This window comes from Tursiops truncatus, chromosome 6, assembly GCF_011762595.2.
Source record: "Tursiops truncatus isolate mTurTru1 chromosome 6, mTurTru1.mat.Y, whole genome shotgun sequence".
NCBI lineage: Eukaryota > Metazoa > Chordata > Mammalia > Artiodactyla > Delphinidae > Tursiops > Tursiops truncatus.
In genome coordinates, this window is record NC_047039.1 from 101,916,984 (window position 1) to 101,944,244 (window position 27,261).

Consider the following 27,261-nt stretch of genomic DNA (forward strand, 5'->3'; position numbering starts at 1 on the left):
GCTGCACCAATAGAGTTGCGGAGTTGCCGGGCAGCGCGCGCTCGGGGGCTGCCAAGCCTCGCGAGAGCGGGGCTGACTAGAGTCGCTGGTGGTTAGGCGGTAGCGTCGTGGCGTTGTGTTGGACGGTGCTCAGTTGGTCCTGCCGTCCGACTCTCCGGTTGGTTTGCTTCTGTCTCACTGAGAGCGAAGGCTGGGTAAATGCCTGGCAAGCGGTGTGGTGAGAATGAGGACCAGCCAAAGGTTGAACGGCCTTGGGGGCGGCCCCCTGGCTCTAAAACCAGGCTCAGCAGCGGCTCTGGTGGACGCCGCTGCGGCATGGGCAGGGGCTTAGGCCGCCCGGGGCGGGGCGGAGGCGGTGGGCATCCTGCTCCCGGGCCAGACACGTATTAAGAGGAGGCGGAGGGTCATGTGTCTGGAAGACGAGATGAAAGTTCTCGAGAAACTGGAAGAAGGGTTTGCGCACCCTTAAGCAAAACGAGGAGGCGGTCAGGACCAGCATGGAGAGTGTTTCGCCCGTCTGCTCCTAGGTGCTGTGCATTCCTCAGGACGTAAACATCGAGAAGATGGAGACGAATTAATTTTTGGGGTCTAGGATTAGACCAAAGGAGGAGGGGGCAGCCTGTGACGCTGAAGGCCATCTGCAGCCAGGCCAAACGGGTTTACATGCAACTGGTGGAAACCACTGGCAAGGGCAACCCAGAGAAGTTTCATGCGAGCAAGGGATGGTTGGAGAAGTTTAGAAATCGCTATAGGCTGCTGAATTTGAGGTTGATAGGGGAGGAAGAACCGTTAAATACCCAGTCGGCACCCACGTATTCCAAGCAACTCCAGAAACTGATCAGAGTTAGTGGCTTTGTACCTCAACAGGTCTTCACCGCCAAGCAGATGAGCCTGTTTTGGAAGTGCTTGCCTTCGCGTACTTTTGGGGAAAAAGACAAAATTCTGGAAAGCTTAGAGGAAGCTAAGGACCAGATTTCTTTCAATTTTTGTGCCAGTGCCGCAGGTGACAAAACCATGGCTGCTTTATGAAGCAGCACCTGTTTTATGGAAAAAAATATAAAACGCCTTCCTATTTTCCGGCGATCACTAACAGTATCATTAACAGCTGCCCCCATTTTGGATTGGCTTCGTAATTGTTTTATTCATTGAACCTGGAGTTATTTAACAGAAAAAAATCTTGCCTTCAGAGTGTTACTGTTTTCGGACAGAGGTCTCAGTCACCCAGACTCCATTCTTTGCTCATCCCAATGATGATATTGTGTTTCTTCATCTGGAGGGCAGTAGCTATCTTAAGCCCTTGGATCAGGGTATAATTGAAGCATTCAGGAGGTAATACACCAAGCATATGTTGGACTACTTTGCCGACTTCTTGAAAAAAACCCTTGCCTCACTTTGAAAGAAACATGGCAACAGTACAACTTTAATGATGCTTTGGTAGCAATAAAAGAGGTGATGGATGATATAAAAACCAGCCTCTCAATAAAGCTTGGTGGAACCTTTGGGATGATGTTGTGAATGATTATGCATGTTTCCCTAGAGCTAATGAAGAAGTTGAAAAAAATCATAGAGTCTGAAAATGGATGGGCTTTAAATTCATCGATATTGATGAAAGTGAAATTAATAAGCTACTTAAGTTTCAAGCTTTGGCAATAACAGAGAGTCTATATCTGTAGATGAGGAAGAAGGCAAATCTCTGGAACCAGAGATAAAGTTGAACTTAAGGAAACAATTCTGTCTTACACCAGGTGTCAGACCTCATTGAAGCTGCAATTGATCTTTACTGGATTGAAGTTTGGCCTTTAAAGATTTCAGTAAAGTGTTGTATACCTGTAAAGAGGCCCAAAAGAACCTTCAAAATAAAGCAAAGGAGATGAAGAAAGAGAAGGAAGACACAAACAATAAAGAGGAAGTAGTGTGGGTGAAAGAGATGGGTACAGAATCTGACTCTGAAGAGGATTCTGCATCCATATCTGAATCCAGTAAGGAGGAGGAGAGAAAGAGGGTAAGAAGCCTCCAGAAGAAGAGCTTATAATCTCAGGCAGTGGCACGGAGGCTCTTACTAGATCTGAAGAGTCTGCCAAGGCCATAAATGCAGAATTGGACTTTTGGAATCTAACCTTGGAATTGAATCTGAAGAGAGTAGAAGTGCCTGAGTTGAAGTAACAAGAGAATCCAGAAGCGGTTTCTTCCAAATAACAGTTCATCTCTTGCCATCCTTCCCCTGCTGCCCCAGCATCGCCTTCATCACGACCATCCTTATAATCACCAAATCAACAAACATTTATTGAGCATAATCTCTGTGGGATCCTGTGCTAAACTCTGGGACATCATCTCAGGATCTAAGGTAAAATGGTCATTAACAGTGGCCTTTCTTATTAATGTAATAGGTTTAAAAGATCATAGCCTTGATTTATTTTAGTGGACTTTGAATATAAAGCGTTTTTTTTTAGGATCACTCAGCCTCATTTTCTCTAACCCTGTTTTTTTCACACACGCTAAGTTTTTCAATCACAAATGGAGATTTTCTGAGTTAACCTTGTTTGGTAGTTGACATGAGACTACTTGCTCATGAAACGCTGACATGGTCTTACATTTTATAAAGCACTCTTATATTAATCTTCTCTGTTAATCCTCACTTTAAACCTATGAAGGAGGTATTAGCCCTTCCTTTACCAAAAAACCCCCAAAAAGCTCAGAGAGGTTAAGTTATTTGCCTGAGGCCACATAGCTATTGATGTAAATGATAGGACTAAGGCTACAGCTGACTTTGTTAGACACTTTGCCAGGAAGTGTATCAGGCCTTTAAGAATTTATAGTCCCAAGGAATGAGACAGACAGGTAAACAGGTAATTAAAATAAACACAGAGGCTGTGAACTGGCAGCCTGGAGGCCAATTTAGCTAACAGGTGTGTTTTGTTTCGTCTGCCCAGTTTAAAACAATTTTGAATTGGTTTTCCGCATTCCCCCTCCTTTGTTTAAGGTACTATTTACATACAACACAATTCACCAATTTAAGTGTATAGTTTGTTGAATTTTTTACTGTTTGTGTAACCACTACCACAGTCAAACTATAGAATAGTTTCCTTGGCTTAAAATTTACTTATGGCCTTGTGTATTCAATTTCTTCCCCTGAAGTGTTGTCATTTAAAAATTAAGATATTTCACATTAAAAAGCTGGATTAAAAAATTGGAAACCCTGACAACAGTGGACTCTGCATCCCCAAAGGGCAACAGTCAGTCCTTAGCTTGCTGCTTTTAAAGATTTGTTTAATAGTTGATGTTAAATGCTGCAACGGAAGTGTGGACAAAGTGCCTTAGGGGAAAGAGAGGACTGTGGGGATTAACCTTGGGAAAGACTGCACAGAGCAGCTGGCCTGGAAAGACAAATGAGTTCACCGGGGAGAGCAATGAGGAGCCAGAGTGTGTGCTCTAAGCCAGAGAGGATTAGAAGGGAGGTCCTAGGAGGAGAGAGTGATGTGTGGGGGACGGGGAAGGGAAGGCAGCCACGTGTGTGCTTCATTTATTTGGGTTTATTTGGTGGGATGGTCCTCTACAGCGGTCCCCAACTTTTTTGGCACCAGGGACCGTTTTCGTGGAAGACAGTTTTTCCAGGGACTGGGGTGGGGGTGGGGGGGTAATGGTTTCGGGATGATTAAAGCGCATTCCATTTATCGTGCACTTTATTTCTATTATTATTACATCAGCTCCACCTCAGATCATCAGGCATTAGATCCCGGGCGTTGGGGACCCCTGCAAAGTGGAAGAGTTTTGTGTATGTGTATTTGTGTTTGGGCTGACGATTTTATATATCTAAGAAACTTAGGTCTTTTAATCTGTACATCTCTGGGGATTTTATGGGTTTTTTTGTATGTGTATGTTAGAATGGGAAGGGAAAATTAGTATTTTTACTTTTGCAGGGGTTGGAGGTTTGCATATGGTGCTTGGGTTGTATGTTTCCAGAAGGAGAGTTGCCCAGTGAAAAATTACTCCCTCTTTCCCCGCCCCCTCCACTATCTCCTTCCGGCCAGCCTGGCTGGGACCTGGCTGGGCAGTGGGGCAGGCAGCAGGTGGTAAGGGGAGAGGCAGTTCAGGCCCTTCGTGCCCGCCAGTCAGCCAGCAACTCGGCCTCAGGCCACAGTTCCAATAGGCTGTGCTGCTAAATTACCAGCGACGCCATGGACAGGCTGGGCTTACGGTGCCCTTGGCCAGGCTACCCGCGGCCCTCTGTCCTTTTATGCCTTTTGGTGAGTGTTCCACACTACAATGCTATGAACCCTCTCACCTCTAAACCTCCAACCTGGGGACCGAGGGAAGAACGTGCATTTCTCTTTTACTCTTCCTGGGGTTTTGAGCTGGGGGCGGGCAGGTAGTGGGTGGGCGGTAGAATCCTTGGAGGCATCACCCTGTGTCTTGGAGATTGTGGTGTGAATGTGAAGATTACCGGCACCTCTTTATGCCCTGCCTTGTGAGGAGGAGTGACTGGGCTGTGTTTCACTGCCAGGGTCCTTGGGGTGGTGAGGGGTGTCTGCTGGTGAGTTGTCATGTAAGGGTCACATGATAGGTTCTTTCCCTCTTTCCAGTGGAGTTACCATCTCATTTTTCTGGGGGCTTTGTTTTCTCATCTCTGAAGTATGTTAAAATGTTAAGGTTGGCAGTGGCCACAGAGTCCCTACAGTGGTGCTGGTGGTCGCAGTGGGCGGGGGCTGAGTGGGGTGGGGTGCGGGGGTGGTGGAAGGGAGAGCTGTGTGGGAGGGCCACAAGCCTAGGGGTCTAGCCCAGCTCTGCTGCTCACTTTTTGGTGATTTCTTCCCCTCTCTGGCCCTTAATTAACTGGCACAAATCAGTGGCTCAACATTTTGGGGACATTTCTTGATTTTTTGTGTGTGTGTGTCTATGTGTGTGAGTGCAAGTCTGGATTTGCACCCAAGGAAAGTGTATAAACACAATGTCAATTTCAGAGTATTCACAGATTCCTTAAAACTAGATGGATTACAAATTTAGAACCACTGGGTGGTTTCTGAGGCCCCTTCTGCCTTCACACAGATAGTAAAGTCAACCATAATCTCTTAAAGGCTAGGCAAATACTGCAGGACGAAAAAAAAATGAAATAATTGAAAGGGTACATAAAATATTTTAAACGAATGTAAAATTAGAAAAGGTATATAGTAAAGACATAAATATGAAAATGCTATAAACTTACAGTAAATCTTTTCCCGTTATAATGTTTCTATTAGGGAATATGGTGATGTGTGTATTTTGCATTCATATAATATCACTTTCTAATACACTGTAGTCCACTTGTGGTTCTAAACCGACCTTTACATGCTTCTGATTCTTTGTTGATATGGTCCACAAACATTTCTCAAGCCCATACTCCTTGTCAGTGGGTTATAAAGTGCTGGGGATACAGAAATGTATGAGGCCAAAGAGCTCATGTCCAATGAGGGAGACGTATGTAAACAACTGTCTGTATTTCAGTGTGATTGATGGTACAATAGAAGGATGTTTAGCAGCAGTCCTGACCTCTACCCACTAGATGCCAGTGGCATCTCCTCCCCAATCATGACAATCAAAATTGTCCCTAGATGTTGCCAGATGTCCCCTGGGGGGAAAAATTGCCCCAAGTTGCGAGGCACTGGATTAAGTGAAGCTGAAATAAGCCCACTGTATGAATTCCTAGTCGTGCTCCTTGCAGTTCAGAGAGCCCAGAAAAGGAGGCAGGAGTCTTGGATTTAAGTCTTGCTTCTGTCACAGAATTTCTGTATGTTCTGCCTCAGTAACATTATCTGTTAAATGAAGGGTTATCTTAGATAATACCTGAGGGCCCAAAGTACCTCTTAGTATTTTTTGACTATGAGTTCATACAAGAGTTTCAATACATTTTAGGTGAGTTTATAGTTAATCCTGTTAGCTCAGTGTTACACTGATAACTGCTGGCCGAAATGCCCTAGATCTTCCTTAGGAATGGTTTTTTTGGTTGCGGGACAGACCATTACTCCTTTTGTTCAGAGTCTGTACAGGAAGCCACCTTAGAGTCATGTAGTTGACCCCTTACAGTTTTTTAGTTTGTCCGATTCTCTGCCAAAAGCGCTGTGGGTGACCCAAAAGCCCTACTTACTTCAGAAGGCTATTTTGTCTCAATATCAACATCTTGCTGGTGTACTAATTCACCAGTCTACAAGTTATTTCTTGAGAACCTGCTGTGTGCCGTGAACTGTCCTGGGGACACAGTGATGAGTAAACCACAGTCCCTTCCTTTATTGGATTAGTGATTATATATTGTTTTTCCTATCTTGTTTGAACCCATGGCAGCTCTGAGGCAGGCAGCACAGATGTCATAATCTCCAGTTTCTAGATAACATTTATAGAAGGCAAAGGAAGTAACTTGTTGAAGACCACAGGCAGCAGTACTGGCGCTAGGATTTAAATCCTGCTCTTTAGTGCCTTTATTTTTTTCCTATATAATCTAATTGAGTTGTCACCAAAAGCTTCATTGAAAAGCCTGGTTCTTTTTTTCTTGTGTGGTCACTGGTTTAGTTCAGAGGCCTAGTGTGTTGGATTGGAGGTGTTGGTGGAGGTAGTGGGAGGGAATGAGAAACCCACCCCAGACAGGCTTCTAGTCAGACTGAAGCTAAAGACATAAAAACGCTACTCAGGCCCTGCCAAGAAGTAGGAGCCAGGCAGGGCCGGGCAATAACGTAGGAGTGGGAGGACAGAGGTTTATTTGAGCGAGATGTGAGCCCCGGGCTGGGAGGCAGAAGCACGCTCTTGTTCAGTCTTGCCTGAGTCACAGTGGGGCTCCTTGCAAGTTGCCTCTATCCCTATTAATGACTCCTTTGTATTCCCCCAGCAAAGAACCCTGGAATAGAAGATGTCCTCCAGTTCTTTTCATTTCCTCTTATTTTAAAAGTTTGTCATTAAAAAAGCAAGAAAAAGTATATCTTGCCTGTCTTTTCCTCTCACGGTGTCACTGCCGTTTTCTTAGCTCAAGATCTTAATGTCTTTTTCCTGGAACATTGTAATGGCCTTTTGAATGGACTGCCTTCTGGTCACTCCCCATCCTCCTTCAGCTTGATCATATTATTACTCTTCTGCTTTAAAACCTGCAAAAGCACCTTATCACTTGAGTATGAACCCTACATTCCTTAGCCTGACCCCTTATAGTTCTAGCCAGTCTCATTCTCCTCCCAATCTCTTATCCACAGACTAAGACCCATGCAGACTAGATAGCTTATCTGTCCCTACGTACCTCTTGAGTTTGTACATATTATCGTATCTCCCTCTTTTGTAATTCTGCTTATTATTTCAGTTCCAACTTAGATAGTACCTTCTTTTCAAAGCCTTTTCCTGTCTCCAACAGGTAGAGCCTTCCTCCTGGACCCTCCAGTTGTCTGTCACAGTAGTACAGGTCACATTGCTTTAGAATTAGCCTTCCTTTTCCACTAGACTCCCTGTAGCACCTGGCACATACACAATTGAACGAAGGTGAAATTAACTCCCTAAAACATCGGCAGGTGTAAGAACTTGTCATTCATAATAATCTCCATAGGATGATAGCAGTTCAGTGTATGCCAATTGGCATTACCTCCAGTAGCAGTTTTGTGCAGTAGGAACGGATTTCAAGTTATCCAGACTCGACTCCTAATCTTGGCTTCAGTTAAAAGCTGTGTGATTTTTTTTTTTTTTTTTGGCCACACTGCATGGCTTGTGGGATCTTAGTTCCCCTACCAGGGATTGAACCCGGCAGTGAAAGTGCTCAGTCCTAACCACTGGACCGCCTGGGAATTCCCAAAGCTGTGTGATTTTGAGCAAGTTTCTTGATTTTTGAGCCTCTGTTTTTTTTCCTTTTTTTTTTTTTTACCATTTGTAAAATGCAGAGGCAAATAATCTAGACATGAAAACTTTAAGCACTAAAACTCAATACAGATCCCAGGAATTATTTTGTGGTTGGGAAATAGGGATGAAAATATGGTGCTCAGCTTTGGTTCCAGTCTGCTTGAGCTGGCAAATAGTGAGTTGGCCATGTCACTGCTGATCTGTGCTTCTCTTTTCCCACTGTGTAGATCCTGACTGCTTCTTTCCTGACATACCCCATGCTCAGGACCCTTAGCCAGCAGCTCCTTTCAGTTGTCACTGGCAGCTATGTCTCCGGCACTTACTCCATCGTTTTTGTCAACTGTCCCAACGAGCAGATTGCCAGAGATATTGCCAGGTATGGTGAAGGGGCTTAGGTGCTGCCCCAGGAGGCTTGGGAGCTACCAGGATGCTCCAGAGGGGCCACTTTGGGGTACTTCTCTTGCTTTTGACAACCCCATCTGTCCAGTGATGAACTACACAGCTGTCTGCTTGGGGTGATATGAGAAGCATGGCTGAATGACACTTGGATGGATCCTGCTGCTGGGCCTGAAAATGCTGAGTGGTGCATGGGGGCGTAAAAGTGATATGAGACCCAGAGAGATAGCTGGCTTGCGCAAGGTGTTAAGATAAGAGAACAGTGGAACTCTGCAAGTTGAGAATTTAAGAGTCCTAATTCCTGACCCAGCTGTCTTTTTGGAGATAGTCTTTGCTCAGTCCCAGAGGTACCCACCATGGCAAGAGGAGGAGGAGACCAATTCCAAGTATATGGCAGATTTCTAAAAGCAGCTGTGCTGTGGTGGAAAGAGCACTGGACTTGTAATCAGAACAATTTGAATCTTGGCTCTGCCACTTGCTGTGTGACCTCGGGCAAGTTGCTTCCCTTCTCTAAGCATTAGTTTTCTGAATTATAGAATAGGATAATGCCACCTACCTCACAGGGTTGTTGAGAGGATTATATGATATATGTACAGTCCTTATTCCAGTAACTCAGATGTAGTAGATGCTCAAAAAATGTTTGTTGTATCTGAATTTCCACCCTTCACTTCTCTTCTTTTTAAATTTATTTTTCTTTTTTTGGCTGCGCCTTGAGGCTTGCGGTATCTTAGTTCCCTGAACAGGGATAGAACCCAGGGCCACGGCAGTAAAAGCGCCGAGTCCTAACCACTGGACTGCTAGGGAAGCTCCCCTGCCCTTCACTCCTTTATAGCTGCAGCTTTGAAGCGGGTTAGTGGGGCTGAGGGGTACTGGATTTGGCTCCTGGCTCCCTTTCTTCTTGCTCTACAACTCAGCATTCTTGAGGTTTGATGATAGCTTAAGTTATAGTGTTTTATGTGTTGAATTCGGTCTTTGGGGGCACATAGCCTCCAAACTAATGGTCACAGGTTAACTTTGCATTTGATTCCATCTTTCCTGCCCCTAACCAGAATGTCTATTTTTTCCTTATTTACATTACTTTTGGAGAATAGCTCTTGTCTAAAAGAACATGTGATTACTCCAGAAATATGACCTAGTATTGTATTTAGCAGCTAGGAATTGAAATCCCTCCTGTGCTTCTGGTATACCCAGGATCTGTGCTGAACTCTCTGGACCCCTGGATTAGCCACTCTGGGTCCTGTGAGGGAACAACTTCAGCTGACATCTGTGAGGTGTTGGGTATCAGGAGGAGAAGGATTCTAAGGCCTGGATTCTAAATACAGTAGTTGAGAGGCCAGTTGAGGTAAATGGATCAGTATCAGCTTGGAGAGGGGTCTCTGTCTTTGCATCCAAGGTTGCTCATGAGAGGTCAGGAATGGGGTCTCATTGCTTCATAGGTAATGCTTTTTCTCTCTGGTTTTTCTCCTAGTTTTTAGGAATTTCTCTTTGTCTTAATGTTCAAGTATTACTTTGTTAAATATAGCCTCTCTACTCTCTCTATCTGCATCACGCTTTCCTGGAACTCCTTATAGATGTTGAATTTGTTTTCTGTGACTGAACTTTTATAGTTTTCTTTAGACTGAATTTTATAGGTTTCCTTTTCAAGATTTCAGATTGTTTTTAATAACCAACTGCTCTTGTTTTGTAATTGTCTGATCTTGTTTTATAAATGCAATAATCTTGCTTTATCTTTCTGTGGATAGTAATTATACTTATTTTATGCTTAATTTTCTTCCAGCTTTATTGAGATATAATTGACATATAACATTGTGTAAGTTTAAGGTATACAACATGATGATTTTATATGTGTATATATTACAAAATGATTACGACAATAAGGTTAGTTAAACATCCATCATCTCAGTTACTTTTTTGTGTGATAAGAACTCTTTAAGATCTACTCTCTTAGCAATTTTCAAGTATACATAATTGTACTTATTTTTAAATCTTGGTTTCAATTATCCTTCTCATGTAAATTCTTTTTTGTTGTTGAATTTTAGTCTCTCATGGTGTTGACTTTCCTCAAATACTTTGTAATTCTTAATTGTAGCCTCTCTCATCTTCTTAGCTATGCTTATGGGGAAGTGTAGAAACAAATGGAGGAATTGACCTTAGGTGGTACTCTGCAGTGTGCGTGTGGGGCATGTGGACATTCTACTGGCTGGGGTACCCAAGTAACTGGTCTTCTGGGCATGCACTCTCCCTTTTGTCCTTGGCTGTCGCCGGCCACTAGGACAGTGTTTTGCCTTTTGTCCAAAATTCCCATGCTCACTGCTCTGCCTGTATCAAACATCCCATTACTGTTGCCTGGGCCATGGGAGATTTAGGGGGTCTACCTGCTCCTGCTGTGGCATTCCAACTATTTACCTTGATGGTTGCCTCCAAGTTCTTGCCTGCTCTGATTCCCATTACATCTAGATTTCAAACTGTTGCTTTCATTTTCTCTCCCCCACCTCCTGCCCCAAGTTCAAAAAGGCACATTTATTTACAAAGGAACAGTATAAATGTAATAAGGAATAAAGGAAATAAAATAATAGGCATACATATTTACATAGCAGATGTAGGCAAAACTTACTAAGAAGGTTCTTGAAATACTTTTACAATCTAGGATTCAACAGTTAAAATCAGTTTCTAAGAATAATTTATCACCTCAAGAAGAATTTTTAGGATGGTCAACTTATATGATTCAAACTATGGCTATGTTAGTGAAAAAATTATAATTTTATATTCTTCAAAATTCTCCAGGTTGCTGGAGGCCAAGAAAACCAGATCACTGCCAATGTTTAAAAGATTCAAAGGCTCTTAAGTTAGGAAGTCCCCCTACATGCTCCCATGCATGTCTCAGGGCTGCCTTTTTTCTTTAGGGCCTCCTCCTAGTTGCTAGTGCATAAAGCGTTCTTACTGTGCTCTGGCACGGTGAAGAAATGTTTTGTTGTTTCTGGTGTGGGGTGTAAAAGGGAGGTTGCAGTGTGTGTGCAGCCCACCAGCTGAACTGGAAGTCTCAATTGGAGTCCTGAGTGATGTGGCAGTGGATCTCTCCCCTCAGCTGTTCTGTTCAGTATTTTTCGTTAATGATTTGGGTAGAAGAGAGGCAAATAGGTTCGCTTCCAGGATTTGTAGAAGGAGAGTAAGTGGGTACATGGTGGGGAGGGCCCCACAAGTGTTAGCCGGCAGGAACCCCAGCTCTGCCTGCGGAACTAGTGCTGGGACCAGGTCTTTCAGCTCCAGTTTAGTGCTCTTTCTTCTTTAATGCTCTTTAGCGTTCAGTCTGCTGCCTCTCAGTTCTGGTTCAGTTCCATTCTGGTTCCTGGCCGTGTTCTTAGAGCTCTTCATTGACAGGTACATTCTAAACTGGAAAAATCTCTTATTGGGGCTAGGGTGAAAACCTGAATGTTGAACCAGGAGACCTGGATTCTAGTTTCCTTTTTGCTGCGAACACCACATATGACCTTAGACAAGTCTTCCTTCTCTGGGCTTTGATTTCATACGTAGGGAGAGGGAATTGGATTAGGCCAGGGTCACAGACAAAGATATCACAAGCAGGCAACTTAAATGAGTGAAGTGGGCTGGGGTGTCGCGCTGAAGAATGACTGTAGTTAGCAACCCTTACTCGTCCCAGGTGTTGAGAGGGAGAACAGTGGAAACTGACCGGAGAAGCATATGTCATGCCTAGAGGGAGTAGCCCCTGCTCAGCTCTAGCTAAATCTGACCTTGTAGGACTACAGGTCCAAAATGTTATAAGATTCATTTTTTGGTGAGAAGCTAGGTAATGTGTATTTTTTTTAACGTGAAATACCCTGATAGTAAATATTGGTAGCAAAATCAAGATTTTTTTAAATGCCGTGAGAGCCAAACCATGTATCTGGTCTGTGAGCCTCTAGTCTGTGAACTTTGCAGTTTCTAGAGACCCCAGAAGCTCTGTCTTCTGCTTTACTCACATGAGCATGAGGGCTTGAGCTTTCCGTCTGTGACTCACTGCTGGGCTTTAGTGTGTGTGTTTGTTTTTTATTTGTTTGTTTGGCCACAGGAGCTTTTTGAATAACACAGCCCTCCATAACTTTACAGTCTTTTACCCAAGGACAGGTTGCTGTGATTACTCAGGAGTTGACACTACCAAAGAGATTGGAGGCCCGTGAGGCAATGGATTATTTTTTTCTAGAGGTTTAACTCACTCCCTCTGTTTGCGTGCCACCTTCAGAACCAGTGAAGTGTAATTTCTCAGCAGATCATTTGATTGAGTGAGTGAGACTTGCAGACGTTGCTTAAACAAATTTGTGCCGTGTGCCTCTCCTTACAGTCAGATTTATTTAGCACCTGGAACTTTCCAAGGGAATGAGGGTGGTGGTAATACCACATTAAAGTGGAGCCTTAAATAGAGCACTGTTCAGCCTGGAACTCAGGGGAAGAGAAAGTAGGTCAGTTCTCTTGGCAGCAGTCAAGAGGAGAGATCAGTAAGCAGGGCTCAGATTAGGGTTATCTGGCAGGGGCCACACACCTCAGAGACTGAGACCAGGCCCCCTCGGCTGACTGAGACCTGAGAGGGGGTTGTCAGGGCCTGCCTGATTCCGAGGGCTTGAGGTTTGATACTTGGGGACACTTCTTTGCATCGATGACTTGGTGGTGCTTTTGTTTCTATGACACTTGTACTAGTTCAGGCACTTTTTATTGTGTTCACCAGGGCTCTGCACAGGAATCAGACTATCAGAGCAGGAATTCCAACCTGTGGTCTGTCAAAGAAAGTTTTTAGAGGTCTGCAAAGGTGATGATAATTGTGCTGTTAGGATTGTGGTAGGAACCTTCACAAAAATAAAAAGTGAAAAGAGCCTGTATTTGCCAAAGACAGACATAGGATAGGATGCCTTTTTTTGCTTTCCCTTGGAGTTATATCAGTTCCATGTGGTCACATGATATCTACAGACCAGAAACCCTGTCAGCCTAGTACATATCCAAGAGAGAAAAGGAGAAGGTGACATAATAAAAGGAGTTTTTGGTGGTGAAAAGAGTTGGAAACCACCGACTGAACCAGTCCTCTGATTGTACAGCAGGAGTCAGGCTGAGTGAGGGGGTCGTGCCTGTCTTGGATAGGTGCTCAAATACTTATTTCTGTAATGAAAGAAAGAGCTTGCATAAGGTCACACAGCCATCCTACTGCAGGGCTGGATTGGAATCCAGGTCTTTTTGTTCTCCGTCCATTGCTAATAAATTCCCATTCCCCAAGCAGACTAGGCCTGTCCTTTAAAACTGCCTTCCCATAGCTGCTTCCCTACTTCTCTCCCCACCCAGGGAAGGACTTATAAACAACTCTGTCTTCAGAGGTTCTGTGCACAGTAGTTACGAAACATGTTGGTTTGAGTTGGGAGGGGCACTCTAAATGGTTATCTATTTAGAATTAGGTTTCCTGAGTAGTTCCCAGGAACTGCTGGACACTTGCCCCAGTAACTGTCACTCTCTCTTTGCTTTAGGGCTATACTGGATAAGAAGCTGACTGCCTCTGTGAACATCCTGCCTAAGGCATACTCACTGTGAGTTTTGCTGTGGCCAGTGGAAGGGTGTGGGAGTGCTAGGTCAGGTCCTGCCTGGTGGAAAGAGCACTGAACTAATGGGGAATTGTCAAAGAACAACTCAAAGACACTTAATTAATCAATAGTTCACTGTCAATTTCTATTCAGAGGAAATCAACCAGTGGGTTTATGTCATTCAACAAAAGCAAAAACAGGCTGTGTTTAGAGAAGGGAGAAAAAAATCTACAGTTTAGGCACAGCAAATCTTGTGTGCACATTCTTTGTTTAAATCAATTAGCTTGCTTTTAGCAAAGAAGTCGAACTGGGCATTCCATCCCTGAGTAAGCCAACTAGGGATATCAAAGATTATAATTTCCATTACTTTTGGATTCTCTGGAAAACTTTGAGAGTTTAGCATATGCGACAGGCTGTTTCTGTGTATTGTCTGCCTTTCATTTCATCAGCTCCTTTACTTAAGCCTGGTCTGCACCATTTCCCTCATCAAAATATGTCAGTATCCCAGTACTGGCTGTGCAGGATTTGTCTTGTGCCTTAATCTCTCTGATCAGCCTGTTTCTCATCTCCTTCCTCCCCTGATGAGCAAGAGGGAGGGAGGGAGGGAGGGAGGGAGAGAAATAACGTCTACTCTAAAGGTCAGCACAGAAAAGTGCTATATAATGAAAGCTTTCCCCTGCCCAGCAGTGCCATTCCCTCAGTGGCTCACATCACCTGTAGGTATGGTTCCCAAATCAGGCTATGCTTTGGATTCCTGAGCTCCCTCCTGGATCTACTCAATCAGTCTCCCTGAGGATGGGCCTTGAATCTGAATTTTTAAGAGGTTATGTAAGTGATTCACATAAAGCCAGCCTGGGAGCTACTGCTTTGGAGCTAGAACAGAATTTTAGCCTACTGTTTCCCCTCATGTGTTCATCCTTCCTTGTAATTCATCCTTTTACCACAGCTCTGTGAGATGAGGCCAGTGGCCTAAGTCATCTTAGATTTGCCCTGGGTTAGCATAGGCATTCTCAGGCCAAATTTCTTTCCCTTCCCATGATGCTGTTCTCGTACTCTTTTCTAAACATTGTCACTGACTTTGTTTTTAACTTTTGGACCTGTTTCCATATTTTATAAGGCTTACTTCTTCCCTGAATCTTCCTGTGCTTTTTCATTTACCCATTGGTGGGCACTCAGCTTTGAGAGTCAGTGATACAGATAGCACCAGTCCAAAGGATGGGGAGGTGCCTGGAAGCCAAGAGTATGGGATGAGCATTGAAAAAGCTGGAGATGGCCAGTTTAGAGGAGAGAACATATAGGAGTTTCTGTAGGGCTGTCCTGAGGTGGTTCTTCATGTGGAAGTTGGGGAAAACAATTGGGTGGCAAATGTTGGCACACCATAAGAAAAACCATCTCATGTGAAAACCTTTCAGGAGATGGTGAGCCCCTCACCTCCAGGAAAGTTAAGGCAGGTGCTAGAAGCGTGCATTAGAATGTTTAGACTAGATGACCTGTAGGGCCTTGGCCAACTCTAGGCTTTTTTATATGGGCTTGGAAAGATTTTAAAGTTTCCCCCTTAGTAAGTCACCTAATTGGGCCAGGCTTATTTCACTGAACTCATCTTGTAAGCATGATAATTTTTTTTGTTGTTATTCTCTTCTCCAGATACTATTGGAATGGAGAAATAGAAGAAGCCACTGAAATCCTGCTGGTGAGTGAGGATAGGGGGATGCGGCCTTGATAGGGAAAGAATGAGAGCACAGTTCCAATTAAAAATTAGCAAAGATCAATTAACTGAGGTTCTTGCCCCACATAAGATGCCCTAGGTTCATTTGTAAGCCACTAACAGGGCCTGGGGACCCGGAGGAATCTGTCTCCTAAACAGCCAGTTGAATGAGCAGCTGCAGAGCTGGGGCTGATCCCCTGAAGCAGTGATTTTTTTTTTTTTTCTTTTACAGTTAATAAAGACAAAGACTTCCAAGGTCCGTATGCTATCCAGCTACATCAGGTAATAGTGCAATCTCTTCCCATCCGGGACATGCTGGGAACTAAGTGAAATGAGCTTGAGAAGTAGGATACCTAGAGCTTAGTCACCAGCCTCCCATGTGACCCTGGGTATGGCCCTGTCCCTCAGACTCTCCATCTGTAAAGTGAGTGAGTTTTAAACCAGCGGTTCTCAAAATTTTGGTCTCAGGATCCCTTTACACTTTTAAAAATTATTAAGGACCCAAAAGACCTTTGTTTATGTGGGTTATATCAAAGTTTACTGTATTAGAAATTAAAGCTGAGGGGCTTTTCTGGTGGCGCAGTGGTTGAGAGTCCGCCTGCCGATGCAGGGGACACGGGTTTGTGCCCCGATCCGCGAAGATCCCACATGCCGTGGAGCGGCTGGGCCCGTGAGCCATGGCTGCTGAGCCTGCGCGTCCGGAGCCTGTGAGGCCACAGCAGTGAGAGGCCCGCATACCGCAAAAAAAAAAAAAAAAAAAAAAAAAGTAAAGCTGAGAAATTTTTAAAATATGTATTTTTAGTTCATTTAAATTAACAGTAATAGAACAATTACATATTAACATAAATACAGGCATACCTCAGACATCTTTGGTTCCAGACCACCGCAATAAAGTGAATCATATGATTTTTTTTTTTTGGTTTCCCAGTGTATATAAAAGTTATGTTTAACCTATACTGCAGCGTATTAAGTGTGTTAATAGCGTTATGTCTAAAAAAAACAATGTACATACCTTAATTTAAAAATACAAAACAAAAGACAATTATAGTAACATCAAAGATCACTGATGACATCACCATAACAAAAATAATAATCATGAAAAAGTTTGAAATTTTGCAAGAATTAGCAAAATGTGAGACAGAGACACAAAGTGAGCAAATGTAGCATCAATAGACTTGCTTGATGCAGGGTTGCCACAAACCTTCAATTTCTAAAAACACACAGTATCTGTAATAAAGCGTAGTGCAATAAAACAAGGTATGCTAGTAATGTATTTTTATGGAAAGTAACCATATTTTCCAAAAAACAAAAAAGTGAGAAGAATGGCATCATTTTCCATTTTTGCAAAATCTGGCTTAATAAGAGAGCTGGATCTTGTCAAAAGCATCTTTAAGTGTTGGGACACTTTTAAGCTCATGATGATAAATTCAGGTTTTCCAAACTTCTGATTTTTGCTTAAAAACATGATTTTTTTTTAATTTACAATATTGTGTTTAATTTCTGCTGTAGAGCAAAGTGACTCATTTTTATATATATATATATATATTCTTTTTCATATTCTTTTCCATTATGGTTTATCAAAGGATAGGGAATATAGTTCCCTGTGCTATTCAGTAGGACCTTGTTTACCCATCCTGTATATAATAGTTTGCATCTGCTAATCCCAGACTCCCAGTCCTTCCCTCCCCAACCCCCAAAACATGAATTTTTAAATTGGCATTAAATGATATAAATTGTCTTCGTTTGAGTGATGGGCCCACTTTGTTCATATTTGATAAAATGTCTACCTAATACTCAAACCTGAGTAACCTTAATTTGTAAAACTGACAAATGATGGTTACTCAGGCTTGAAAGTAAAAATGGTATTCTTTGGGAAAAGTCTAGTTTAGCTTGTGTCTCAGTCAGACAAGTTTAAGACAACATTGAACTTAGGTATATAGCAGAAGTGCTTTATGTATGCTTCCCATTCTGTCACACAGAATATTAAAAAGGCACACTCAAGGGTCAAACTTTAATAAAAATAGTAATTTTTACCACATTATCAAGAATGTTCTTAAGTGAATTTGACTTTTTTAAAATGCAAGTATTGTGGTGGTGAAGAATACAGTGAGAGCTAGTACAGTTTGGTGCTGTTGTCTTGATGCATGCTAAGGTGCCACCAGTTTTACCCATCATTGCTTTTGTACCATCAGTGCAAATGTCAACATAAATGAAAAGATAAATAACAGTTAGTATTATTATGAAAATAGTTTTGGCCTCATGGACCTCCTGAAAGAGTCTTGGAGTTCCCGAGGGGTCAGTGGACTCCACTTGAGAACCACTGGTGTAAATCCTTATTTATCATTCAGAGTGTAGTTTTGTAATAATTGGCATCACCTGGAAGCTTGCCATAAATGCAGAATCTCACACTCACCCCAAACCTACTGAATCAAACTACAGTTCAACAAGATCCCCAGGTGATTCCTATGCACAGTAAAAGCTTGAGATTCTCTGGTCTAAACCAGTGATTTTTGATGTTGGCTACATATTATAATCACATGGAGACTTTCTCAAATTACCAATTTGGGCTCCACCTCAGATTCTGACCTAATTCATCTGGAATGGGGATCAAATATGGTGTTCTTCAAAGCACCCAGGTTGACTCTCCTTGCAGCCAGGATGCGAGTCACCTGTCTGGATGATAAAACCCTTTCCTTTCACATCTTAGGGAACCAGGCAGGATTCTATGGTTATATGGCTATACTGGGTCTCAGATCTATTGGTAGAGAAGGCCCTCATGTTACTGCCTTAGCGCAGGTGTGGAAATAGGGTATCTTTGGTAGAACCAGTGCTGTTGAGAAATTACAGCCTGACTGGTGAAAGACAGCTTCAGGGTTAAGACAGTGAACCCCAGAGCTTGACCTCCAGCGTCAAATCCTGCCTCTTCCACTTGCTGGTTGTAGCATAAGTGCATGCAAATTACTTTCTGTGCCTCAGTTGCCCCATCTATAAAATGGGGACTATACTAGTACCTTGGGTTGTTATGCATATTGGAAAGAACTTATGTCAAGTATACGCATGAATTGCTGTATCAGTGACAGCTCTTACTACTAAAGTGTTATTAAAATGCCTTATACTGGGGGCTTCCCTGGTGGCACAGTGGTTGAGAGTCCGCCTGCCGATGCAGGGGATACGGGTTTGTGCCCCGGGAGGATCCCATGTGCCGCGGAGTGGCTGCGCCCGTGAGCCATGGCCGCTGAGCCTGCGCGTCTGGAGCCTGTGCTCCGCGATGGGAGAGGCCACAACAGTGAGAGGCCTGCGTACTGCAAAAAAAAAAAAAAAAAAAAAAAAGTCTTATGCTGAATGCTATTCAGACCTACATACACTGAATTCTGTGTGTCTGCTTATAAAAACACATACACTGGTCTAGGTATCCGTGAAATAAGAAAATTCATTTTTCTCAGGCATTAGATAAAATTACCCAGCTTACTGCTAATGTTTAAGCACCTATACATACACATGTTGTGATTTAGTAAACATTCTATCTCATGAGAACTTTACAGTGCCTAATTCAGCAAAAAAGCAGCAGAGGATCATTACTCCTGTGTGACAGATGGGACCAGGGCCCAAGGCCTCATGTTTTTTCCATTTGGAAAGTGAAGAGAACTGGCATTTTGTGCCAGGACTAGGTGAGGACTAGGTGAAAGAAATGGGGAAAAGGGAGAGATTGCTGTGGGTTTGGATGGTCAAGGAAGATCCCTGGGGAAAGGTCAGTGGTTGAGTTGAGCCTTGAGGAACAGAGAGGCTTTTGATTTATCAGCAGGAACAGGGAGAACTTTCTAGGTGGAGAAGAGAATACAGAGGTACAGGGGAAGGGGGAGTTGTTTGCGGAAGGCCCAGTGATGAGTGAAGGATAGTAATAAAAACAGTAGCTAACATTTACTGAATGCGTACAGCGCCAGTGTACCAGGTATGTGCCTTATATACCTTGTCTCATGTAATCCTCAGCAATCCAGTCACATAGGTACTATTTTTATCCCCTCTTTTGCAGGATCTTTAGGGAAATTAAGTGATTTGTCCGTGCTTACATAGCTAGTAAGTGGCAGGCTTAGAATTTGAACCCATGTCTGTGAGACTCTAAAGCCGTCTGGCCTAACTCATCACTTGGTGACAGATGGGTAACAGGCGTAGGAGTGGTGGGCTGTGGGGCTGGAGCAGTGGGCTGCAGGCATATTGCAGAGGGCCTCAAGTGAGGCTGCCCAGTTGGGTTTTATTGCATAGGCTGACTAATCCTGGTCACTCACAGAGCTCTGCTTTCTTTCCAAAGGTTGGTGCATCCTTTTGAAATCCCAGAGGTCTTCAGTCTTCCCATGGACCAAGGAGATGTGCACTATTTAAAGTGGCTGGAGGAGGGCATGGAGGAGGAATGAGTGGGGGCTTCTTGTGCCTCCTGCTGGCTGACTCTAACCTTCGTCAGCTGTTCTCTGGGGGAGGGGAGGCTTCTCTCTGCCCCCTCGCATCTCTGGATATCATGCTTTTGTCAGCACAGAGGAGTTAAGTAACTTGTGGAGGGTGAAGGCCCAAGGCTTCTGAGGCTGGAAGAGGACGCTGGGCCAGTCAGGCCAAGCAAGAACCCCGTGGATCTTGTCTCTGAGTGCATCATGTGTAAAGGTGGCTGGGGGTGGGAGGGCGAGGGTGACTGTGTATGGGGACCAAGGGGAGGCAGCAGTGAGGGTGAGGTTTGTCATCTACGTTCACTGAGCCTATATTGAGTGCCTAGTATGTTATTACTCTCCTGCCTCTCATGAGGAATGGACCTGTTGACCTGTCACCCAGAAGTGTGTGGGGCGAATGCCACCTTCTAGGGGAACTGGAAGTGCTCTATCCAAAAGCATGAATTGCTAATGGTGGAATTTCAGGGACAAGCAGGATTTTATTTCTTCTAGCTAAAGATGGTGTTTGTTATTCCTGAGTCCTGAGGAAGTGGGACTGGAAGTGGGCTTCCTGAGTGCACGTAGCACTAGGGAGTATTAGGGCTTAGACATAGCCTCACGGATTGGGAGTAGATCTTGACTCTTTCCTAGCCTGAAGGGGCAGACATCAGAAGGTTCTGGTGCCCTGATCAGTGGAGACATGGGTTCTGAGCCCACCATACTAACCTCTCCACTTGAGCATTGAAACTGAGCATCCTGAAGGAGGAAGAACCCAGGGGGACTGCTAGACAAGTGTTTTTCAGACTTGCTCCACAGAACCCCAGGGGTTCACAGAAGGTATCCTGGGGGCTACTCATACTTCAACCAGTGCAATTGTGCTTTTATTATTTTTATGTATTGAGCTAAGTTTCTGTTGTTAAAAGTTTGTAAACCAGTGGCCTAAGCCAGTCTCCATTTTATAGGAAAGGAAACTGAACTGCAATGAGGTCCAGAAAGTGGGTGGCAATGCTGAGTTACAGACGGGATAGCCAAGGCTGCTCACTCTGTCTGGTGCTCTCCTAAACCTGTTCCACAGGTGTCTTCTCCACGGGGAAGATCCCTGTGGGGTGAGAAGAGAGACCTGATCTAGGCTGCTTCCATGGCTCTGTCACAAGGTGACTCCGCTCTGGGGACACCATGGGCAGTTTGGGTGGGAGTCCACAGACATCTGTGGTATCCTAGGTCTTCCTTCTCAAGAGGGAAGGGTGTGTGGGAAGGGTGTTGCCAGCCTCTGGTTCTGACACCTTCTGTGCTTCTTGGACCTTAGTTCCTCCAGATATAAAATGAGGGAGGATCTGCAAGGACCCTTCCATGAAGACCATGTAGCGACTTCAGGCTGAGCCCCTTCCAAAGGTCCAGAGGATCCTGTTTGTGATAGTGGGGAGTTTGGTGGGCTGCCTCAGGAGAAGAAAGAAAATGTTAATGGTGATGTCCTTTTTTTTTATGACAGATGTTTCTGGTGCATGTGAAAATCTTGTGTAAAGTAAACCCTACCGAAAATGTACTGGGGACCCCAAATGGACTATCCGTATTGCTTTCACGATAAAGTCAATTTCTTGGTCTGGATTTCAAGGCCCTTCAGAGCCTTGTCTCAACTCAATTTTCCGTCCTCACCTACTCTGGCATGTGGGTGCTCCAGTGTGCTGTGCTGTTACTCCCGTGTTCAGGCCATCCCCTCTGCCTGATCACCCTTCTGCATGAGTGCTTAAGAAGCCTTCTTGGCAAGGGCTGGCATCCCTGGTTGGAAGGAATCTCTCCTGCCTTGATGTCCTGTTATCCTTGTGTGTCACAGTCAGTCTCCTGTTTCTAGACTGTGAGCTGCTCGAGGTGAGGGATATGTTTGAATCCATTTGGTCTCTTGCACTGGGTTTGGCAGATAATTTCCTGAATTGATGTTTCAAGGATTTGAATAGCTAAAGCTTTCTCTATGGTCCACAATTACTTCCTAATTTATGGAGTTGGCAAAAATCCAACTTTTTTTCCTTCAACTTTTTTTAGGTGGGACTAATTCCAAAGGAGGTTTTTCTTTCTATCTCTGGCCTTCATTAGTTCATTTTCTGTGCTGACTGTGCATTGAAAACTGTTTCTTGGTGGCCTTCCTTTGTGACAGTGTCACAGCTGACTATAGGCAATAGGAGAAGACAGGGACAAGACACCAGCTGTCTCTGCCAGGTACTGCCCTAGGTTCTTAACATTATTTTATCCTTACAAGTCAGTGTTATCCTCATTTTGCAGTTGAAACCTGAGGTCAGAGAGCAGGAGACACTTAAAAGTAAATGGCAGAACTAGGCTCCTAACCCAAGTCTCTGATTCTAAATCTGATGCTCTTACTGCCTCTTTCAAAGAGGTTGGGTGTATCCCTTTGTAGGCCAAAGATCCAGAGAACCTGCTGTAGCCAACTCTAAAGGAAGAGTTATTCGCTCTGAAAACGTGTGGTAGTTGGTGTTGATATATTGCATTACTTCTCCCCACAGATCTGGATGTTGGTGATAATATCTTCAATTCTGCAGATGAGGGAACGGATTTAGAGGAGTTTAATGGTTAGGGTCTGTGTGACTCCAGCTTACATGGTTTGGCCACTACACCACATTGTCCTCCCAGATGCTGCTGTGGGAGCTGGGGCTAGGACCTTCATCAGGGTTTCCACGCGGGAATTCCTTCCCAGCATTTCTCAGGAAACTTATGTTTTTTGATCCCAGAATCCCTGGGAGAGGAGAGTCAGTTGAGGAAATGTGAAAAAGTATTAAAGTTTTATCCGTGAACACTAAAGCTTAAAAGCATAGAGACGTTGCTGGTTTGAGGGACTCCAGCTTCATCAAATAAAAAACTAGAGCAAGAAATGCTAACATAGAGTTGAAGACTAAGAGAACCAGGACAGGAGCATGTAGAAAGATGGTTTCCACCGAGTCAGTCTTGCCTGTGATTGTTGGCACCTCATAAGAGTGTGTGTCTAGCCCTGTCTGCCGCAAACTGTGTTATTCTTGCAAATAAGATAAGTTTATACATGTAGTGTACTTTATACAAATCCTATGAGCAGTATTCCAAGAAATAAGCTTTGGAAGCAAAATAAATTCTTAATTTGGCAATTTTGACACATGATTCTGTATACTCCTAACCTTGTTAGGATATTTGAATGTTACGTTATTTGAATACTATCCAATAATGTTCCCTGGTGTTTTCCAGTGTTTAAGTATTCCCTAGAGGCTGTAGTTTTCTCTAAATTCTACTAAGCTTACTATTCCTATTTGTTAATTTTTTTTTTTTTTAGATATCTGTAATAACGGGGAAAGTATGAAGAATGTTCACAGTATTTTAAGAATAAGTTATGATTTGGGGAATTTTTGAGAATTCTGATTTCTTGCTCCTAAATTCTAAACGTAGATAGATATGTGTTGTAAATTTGTGAACACTAACGTAGACCACACAGGAACAGCAGGGACTCCCCAGCTCGGGGAGACCACTCACCTCAGGAGGGTGTATAGGGCTCTTCACTGTAGAACTTGGACTAGAGCCCAGATCTCTGGATGCTTGGTGCCGTTCAGTTTTTATTCCATTACGCTGATTTCAGCCCAGAGAATAATCCCATCCTCTACCCCGCCCTAGCTCCAACTGTGGTTTTGTTCCAAGGGCAGTTATAAAGTTGCAGCAGAAAGAGTGGTAGGAAAAAGCGGGAGCCGTAGTTAAAGAAGATTTTTAAGGGCAGACATTAACACTTGGGGTTTAACATGCTACACTAACCTCTGAAAACAGAGTTCAGTTGAACTCATAGCCTTCAGTTCCCTGTAGCTTTTTCCTATCCCTTCATGCTGCCTCTTGTTCTCTCTCCAAACTACCCCCGATTTAGAGAAGTTTATTTAAGGTGGTAGTCCATCACATTTGTATGTGAGAGGGCTCCCTCAGTATCTGCGGTGCTGAATACAGCGGGGATTCTCCCAGGCATGTGAAGGGTGAGGAACTGGAGCAAAGGAACCTGACAAAGTGGTGCAGGTTCCAACCAGCAGAGCCAGGCCAGGAATGCACTTCAGATTTCTACAACTGTGTGCTTGCAAACTCTGAACAAAGTTTTACAGTGCCTGTACTTAAGCATCTTCGTAGGGTCGCATTCTAAACTCAGTCCCCAGCTTTCACTTCTCTGTGGCCCTCAGCAAATGTTTTTTGCCCCCATGGGTCAGGTACTCACAGAAAAAAGGTTCCACATCCTTCTGGTGGCAAAGGTGAGAATATTGCTGAGAGAATGTGGTGGTGGTAGGAGTGGCTCAGTGGCCAGAGAGAGGATGGGGTCTCACCATTCCTCTTCACCTTCCAGGAAACCAGAGTTAATTCCTCCTGGTACCCAACAGCTGATATTTCACTAGGGGAATGACAGGCAGTTTTTCAAAGTGAGCCTTTAAATTGTAAATCAGACACATTAATTATAATTTTAATATAACAAATGTTATTAAAAGCAGCAATTCAAAACCATAAATCTTTTCGAAGGTGCACAGGGTTATGATAAGGTCAGTTGGCAGTAATGCAGCTATTTTCAGGTATGAATGAAATGCTGGGGTGTGGAGTCAGTGTGACCTTGCCAGGCCTTACACTGACCTCCAGGTGAGGAAGACACTGTCTCCCCCCGTCCTCCTCTTCAAGGCCAGAGCCTCTGGAGCTTGAGTAGAGGAGGTGCAGGTCCACTGACAGGCTGTGTTCATCCTGCACTTTCTCAGGAGCCTGGAAGGCAGGCCTGGGAGGCTGCTGTGTTCTCTGGAGCCAGGCAGGAGGCACCCGGTTAGGTCTGGCCCCGTACTTCAGGCGGTTGGGGGCTGCCTTCTCAGCTCCCCTTCCACCTGGCCCCAGTTGCGGGCTTCAGTGGCAGCAGCTGTGGAGCTGAGAAGGGAGAGAACTGGGCCCAACCAGCTTGTTCCTGCCTGGACCATGCTGGGAAGCAGAAGGAAGTGGGTGGGCTGTGTACAGGAGGTGAGGTCCCAGTTGAAAGGCACTGTTGGGGCTGAGGTTTGAGGCAAGGGGCATCTGAACTCTGTCAGGGACCCCCCTGAATGCCCACAGATGGGGAGGGGTCAGCCTAATGGAAAAACCAGCTCCAGGCCTGCTGCTCTCAGCTCACTGTTCACCCCCCTTCACCTTGCAGCCAGCAGCCTCCAAAACCCAGCCGAGCTGGAGGCCACAGCAGCAGTTGGCAAGGATGGTCCCCATCAGGTAACACCCCTCGCCCCAGTCAAGGCACTTCTTTCCAATCAAGTGAGTCAGTTTCTAATACCTCTGGAAGCAGCAAAAATGAGGGGTCTCCTCCCCCTCCCATTTTTGGTCTCCCTCCAGGTGGGTCTGAGTTTTAATGTTGGTTCTAAGAACTCTATGTATATTCCCACTGACAAAGGCTTCCCTTTGAGGGGACTTAATGACTCAGGCCCTTTAAAAAAATCCCAACCTGCCCCAAAAGTGATTGTCAATTTCAGAACGGGGCAGGGGATAAGGAAGAGGGTATGAGTCCCCCGTGCCTCCCTCTAGGGTCGCAGCTGGTTCACGGGCAGGTGCTGGATGTTCACATTGAGTTGCAGCACATGGCCCCCAGAAGAGAGCCAAGGAAAAGCCAAGGGCAGGAGCCACGCTGGCACCCTAAGGAATGTGTGGGTGTGTGTGGGTGTGTGGGTGTGGGTGTGGTGTGTGTGGGTGTGGTGTGTGTGGTGTGTGTACACCTGGAGGCCGGGGCCCGTGTGTGTGCCTGGAGGTGAAAGCACACATGCAGATGGAAGCTTCTGCGTGGGGGGGTGAGTCTGCGGGTGGGAGGCAGAGGAGACAGTCTGAGGTGTAGCAGGACACGGCTTCCTTTCCTTCAGCCTCAGGTTTGCGAGGCCAGGCCCAGCTCCATGGTAACAGAGAGGGATGTAGCCAGGGGAGGGAACACGGGTCTCAGAAGCTGACGCCTGCAGCCTGCACTCTGGGCCTTAATAACTGGGCTCTGGTGCTGGTGCCTTCGGAAGCAGAGGCTGAGTCTCCTCACGCCTCAGATCCTGAGGTCCCAGGGCCTCTGCCACACAGGCTTTCCAGAGGCATTCTCTCTCCCACCCTCACCACCTCTTCCCAAGGGCAGAAGGAGAGGCGGGAAAGTGAGAGGGAAAGGCTCCTCAAGGCATCCTCTTACCCACCTTCACCCAGTCTTTCTCAAAGGTTTCTGTTCTCATGATGTGGTCCCTGGGATGGGTCAGGTGTAAGGATGTCCAGTGGAGGGTTGGGTGTGTAAACACACACACCCAAAAGGGGAAGGAAAGGTAAAGGGACGCACTGGGGACAAAGACTCGGGCCTCAGGAACAGCCCACAGAACCAGCAGGACACTAATTCAGAGGAACAGGTAAACAGTTTGAGGGAGTGTGTGGAGACACTGAGAAGTAGCCAGCGGGACCTCAGAGACACAGGCAAAGAGGTGGTGAGCCTGAGGGGGCCGGAGAGCAGAACGGGCACAGCGGAGGCACAGCCCTGGCAGGCAGGCGGGCAGGCAGGGCTCTGGCCAGGCACTTGCAGCTCCATCTTGCTTCCCTCCCCCACCCCAGCCTGGAGAGAACTGGGGAGCCTGTGGCTTCCGCTGTCTCTCCTTTGGTTTCCAGGACTGCTGGCATCCTTTAGGGGCTGGTCAGTAAGGGGTAGTCCCTTCCCACTCCACCAGGTACTGAACCTTGCCCTCAGGCGTGACCCTCCGAGCCAGCACCTGGTACTTCTCCCCACAGGCTAACCGCCCGGCTGCGCCAAAATAGTTGGTGATGGATGACTTGAGGTGGGACAAGGATGAGTCATCTTCACTGATGCTCTCGAACGTGTGGCTGTCGATGCCCTCGTCGGGCCGCTCAGGGCCTGAGGCCCCCTCTGCGCTGCTGTCGGAGGGGCAGCGTCCACCCAGCTCGGCCGCCCGCCGCTTTGCCCGCAGTGGCATGTACGCTTTGGCTGCCAGCTTCCTCTTGCGGCTGCCCACTGTCCGTCTGTATCGGAAGGGGAGGAGGACGACGACGGGAATGAAACGGGATTATCCCACCAAGTCCCTGTCCCTGAGCACTCCGGGCACCAGGCCCTGGGCACCGATGATCACCCTGGATCCCTACAACAGCCCTGAGGAGGCTCCAGAGGAGAAACCACCAGCCGGGGAGTGGCAGAGCCCGGATTCAAACCTAGGCGTGTCCAGCTCTAAAACCGTGTTTCTTACGCTGAGGAGCTCAGTGTGGCCTGAGTCCAGGAGCACCATCCTGGTGCTTCCTGCAGCCGTGCAGTGCAGAGGCCCTGCTTACTCTGCCTAGTCGGTCACCTGGACTCACTGTAGCCGGAGGCGGCATGCAG

At 45.3% G+C, this 27,261-nt stretch overlaps 2 protein-coding genes across 20 annotated transcripts in view; one reads left to right on the forward strand and one right to left on the reverse strand.

The window, feature by feature from the left end:
• Positions 1-36: 36 nt before the first annotated feature.
• Positions 37-21,519, forward strand: LOC109551950 (protein CutA homolog). Of its 3 annotated transcripts, none has more exons than XM_073806507.1 (6): positions 37-2,344; positions 8,064-8,212; positions 13,734-13,793; positions 15,432-15,477; positions 15,725-15,748; positions 19,799-21,519. In XM_073806507.1, exons 2-6 carry the CDS (start codon positions 8,094-8,096, stop codon positions 19,814-19,816), a joined length of 267 nt encoding a protein of 88 aa, XP_073662608.1. In that variant the 5' UTR covers positions 37-2,344; positions 8,064-8,093; the 3' UTR covers positions 19,817-21,519. The 3 variants fall into 3 exon arrangements, with proteins under 3 accessions (XP_073662608.1, XP_019801996.1, XP_073662607.1); XM_019946437.3 differs by having other exon boundaries at positions 43-2,344; positions 15,725-15,774; XM_073806506.1 differs by lacking the exon at positions 13,734-13,793 and having other exon boundaries at positions 46-2,344; positions 15,725-15,774.
• Positions 16,271-27,261, reverse strand: part of PHF19 (PHD finger protein 19) — a 51,989-nt gene continuing 40,998 nt past the window's right edge. For 14 of the 17 annotated variants that reach the window (XM_073806492.1, XM_073806491.1, XM_073806496.1 and 11 more), the window contains one exon: positions 24,336-26,909. In XM_073806492.1, the coding sequence (XP_073662593.1) occupies positions 26,567-26,909 (343 nt within the window). In that variant the 3' untranslated portion in view covers positions 24,336-26,566. Of the gene's footprint in view, positions 18,795-21,259; positions 21,338-23,408; positions 23,553-24,123; positions 24,295-24,335; positions 26,910-27,261 lie in introns of those variants that run through there. The other 3 variants (XR_012332657.1, XR_012332656.1, XR_012332655.1) reach the window with 3 other exon arrangements.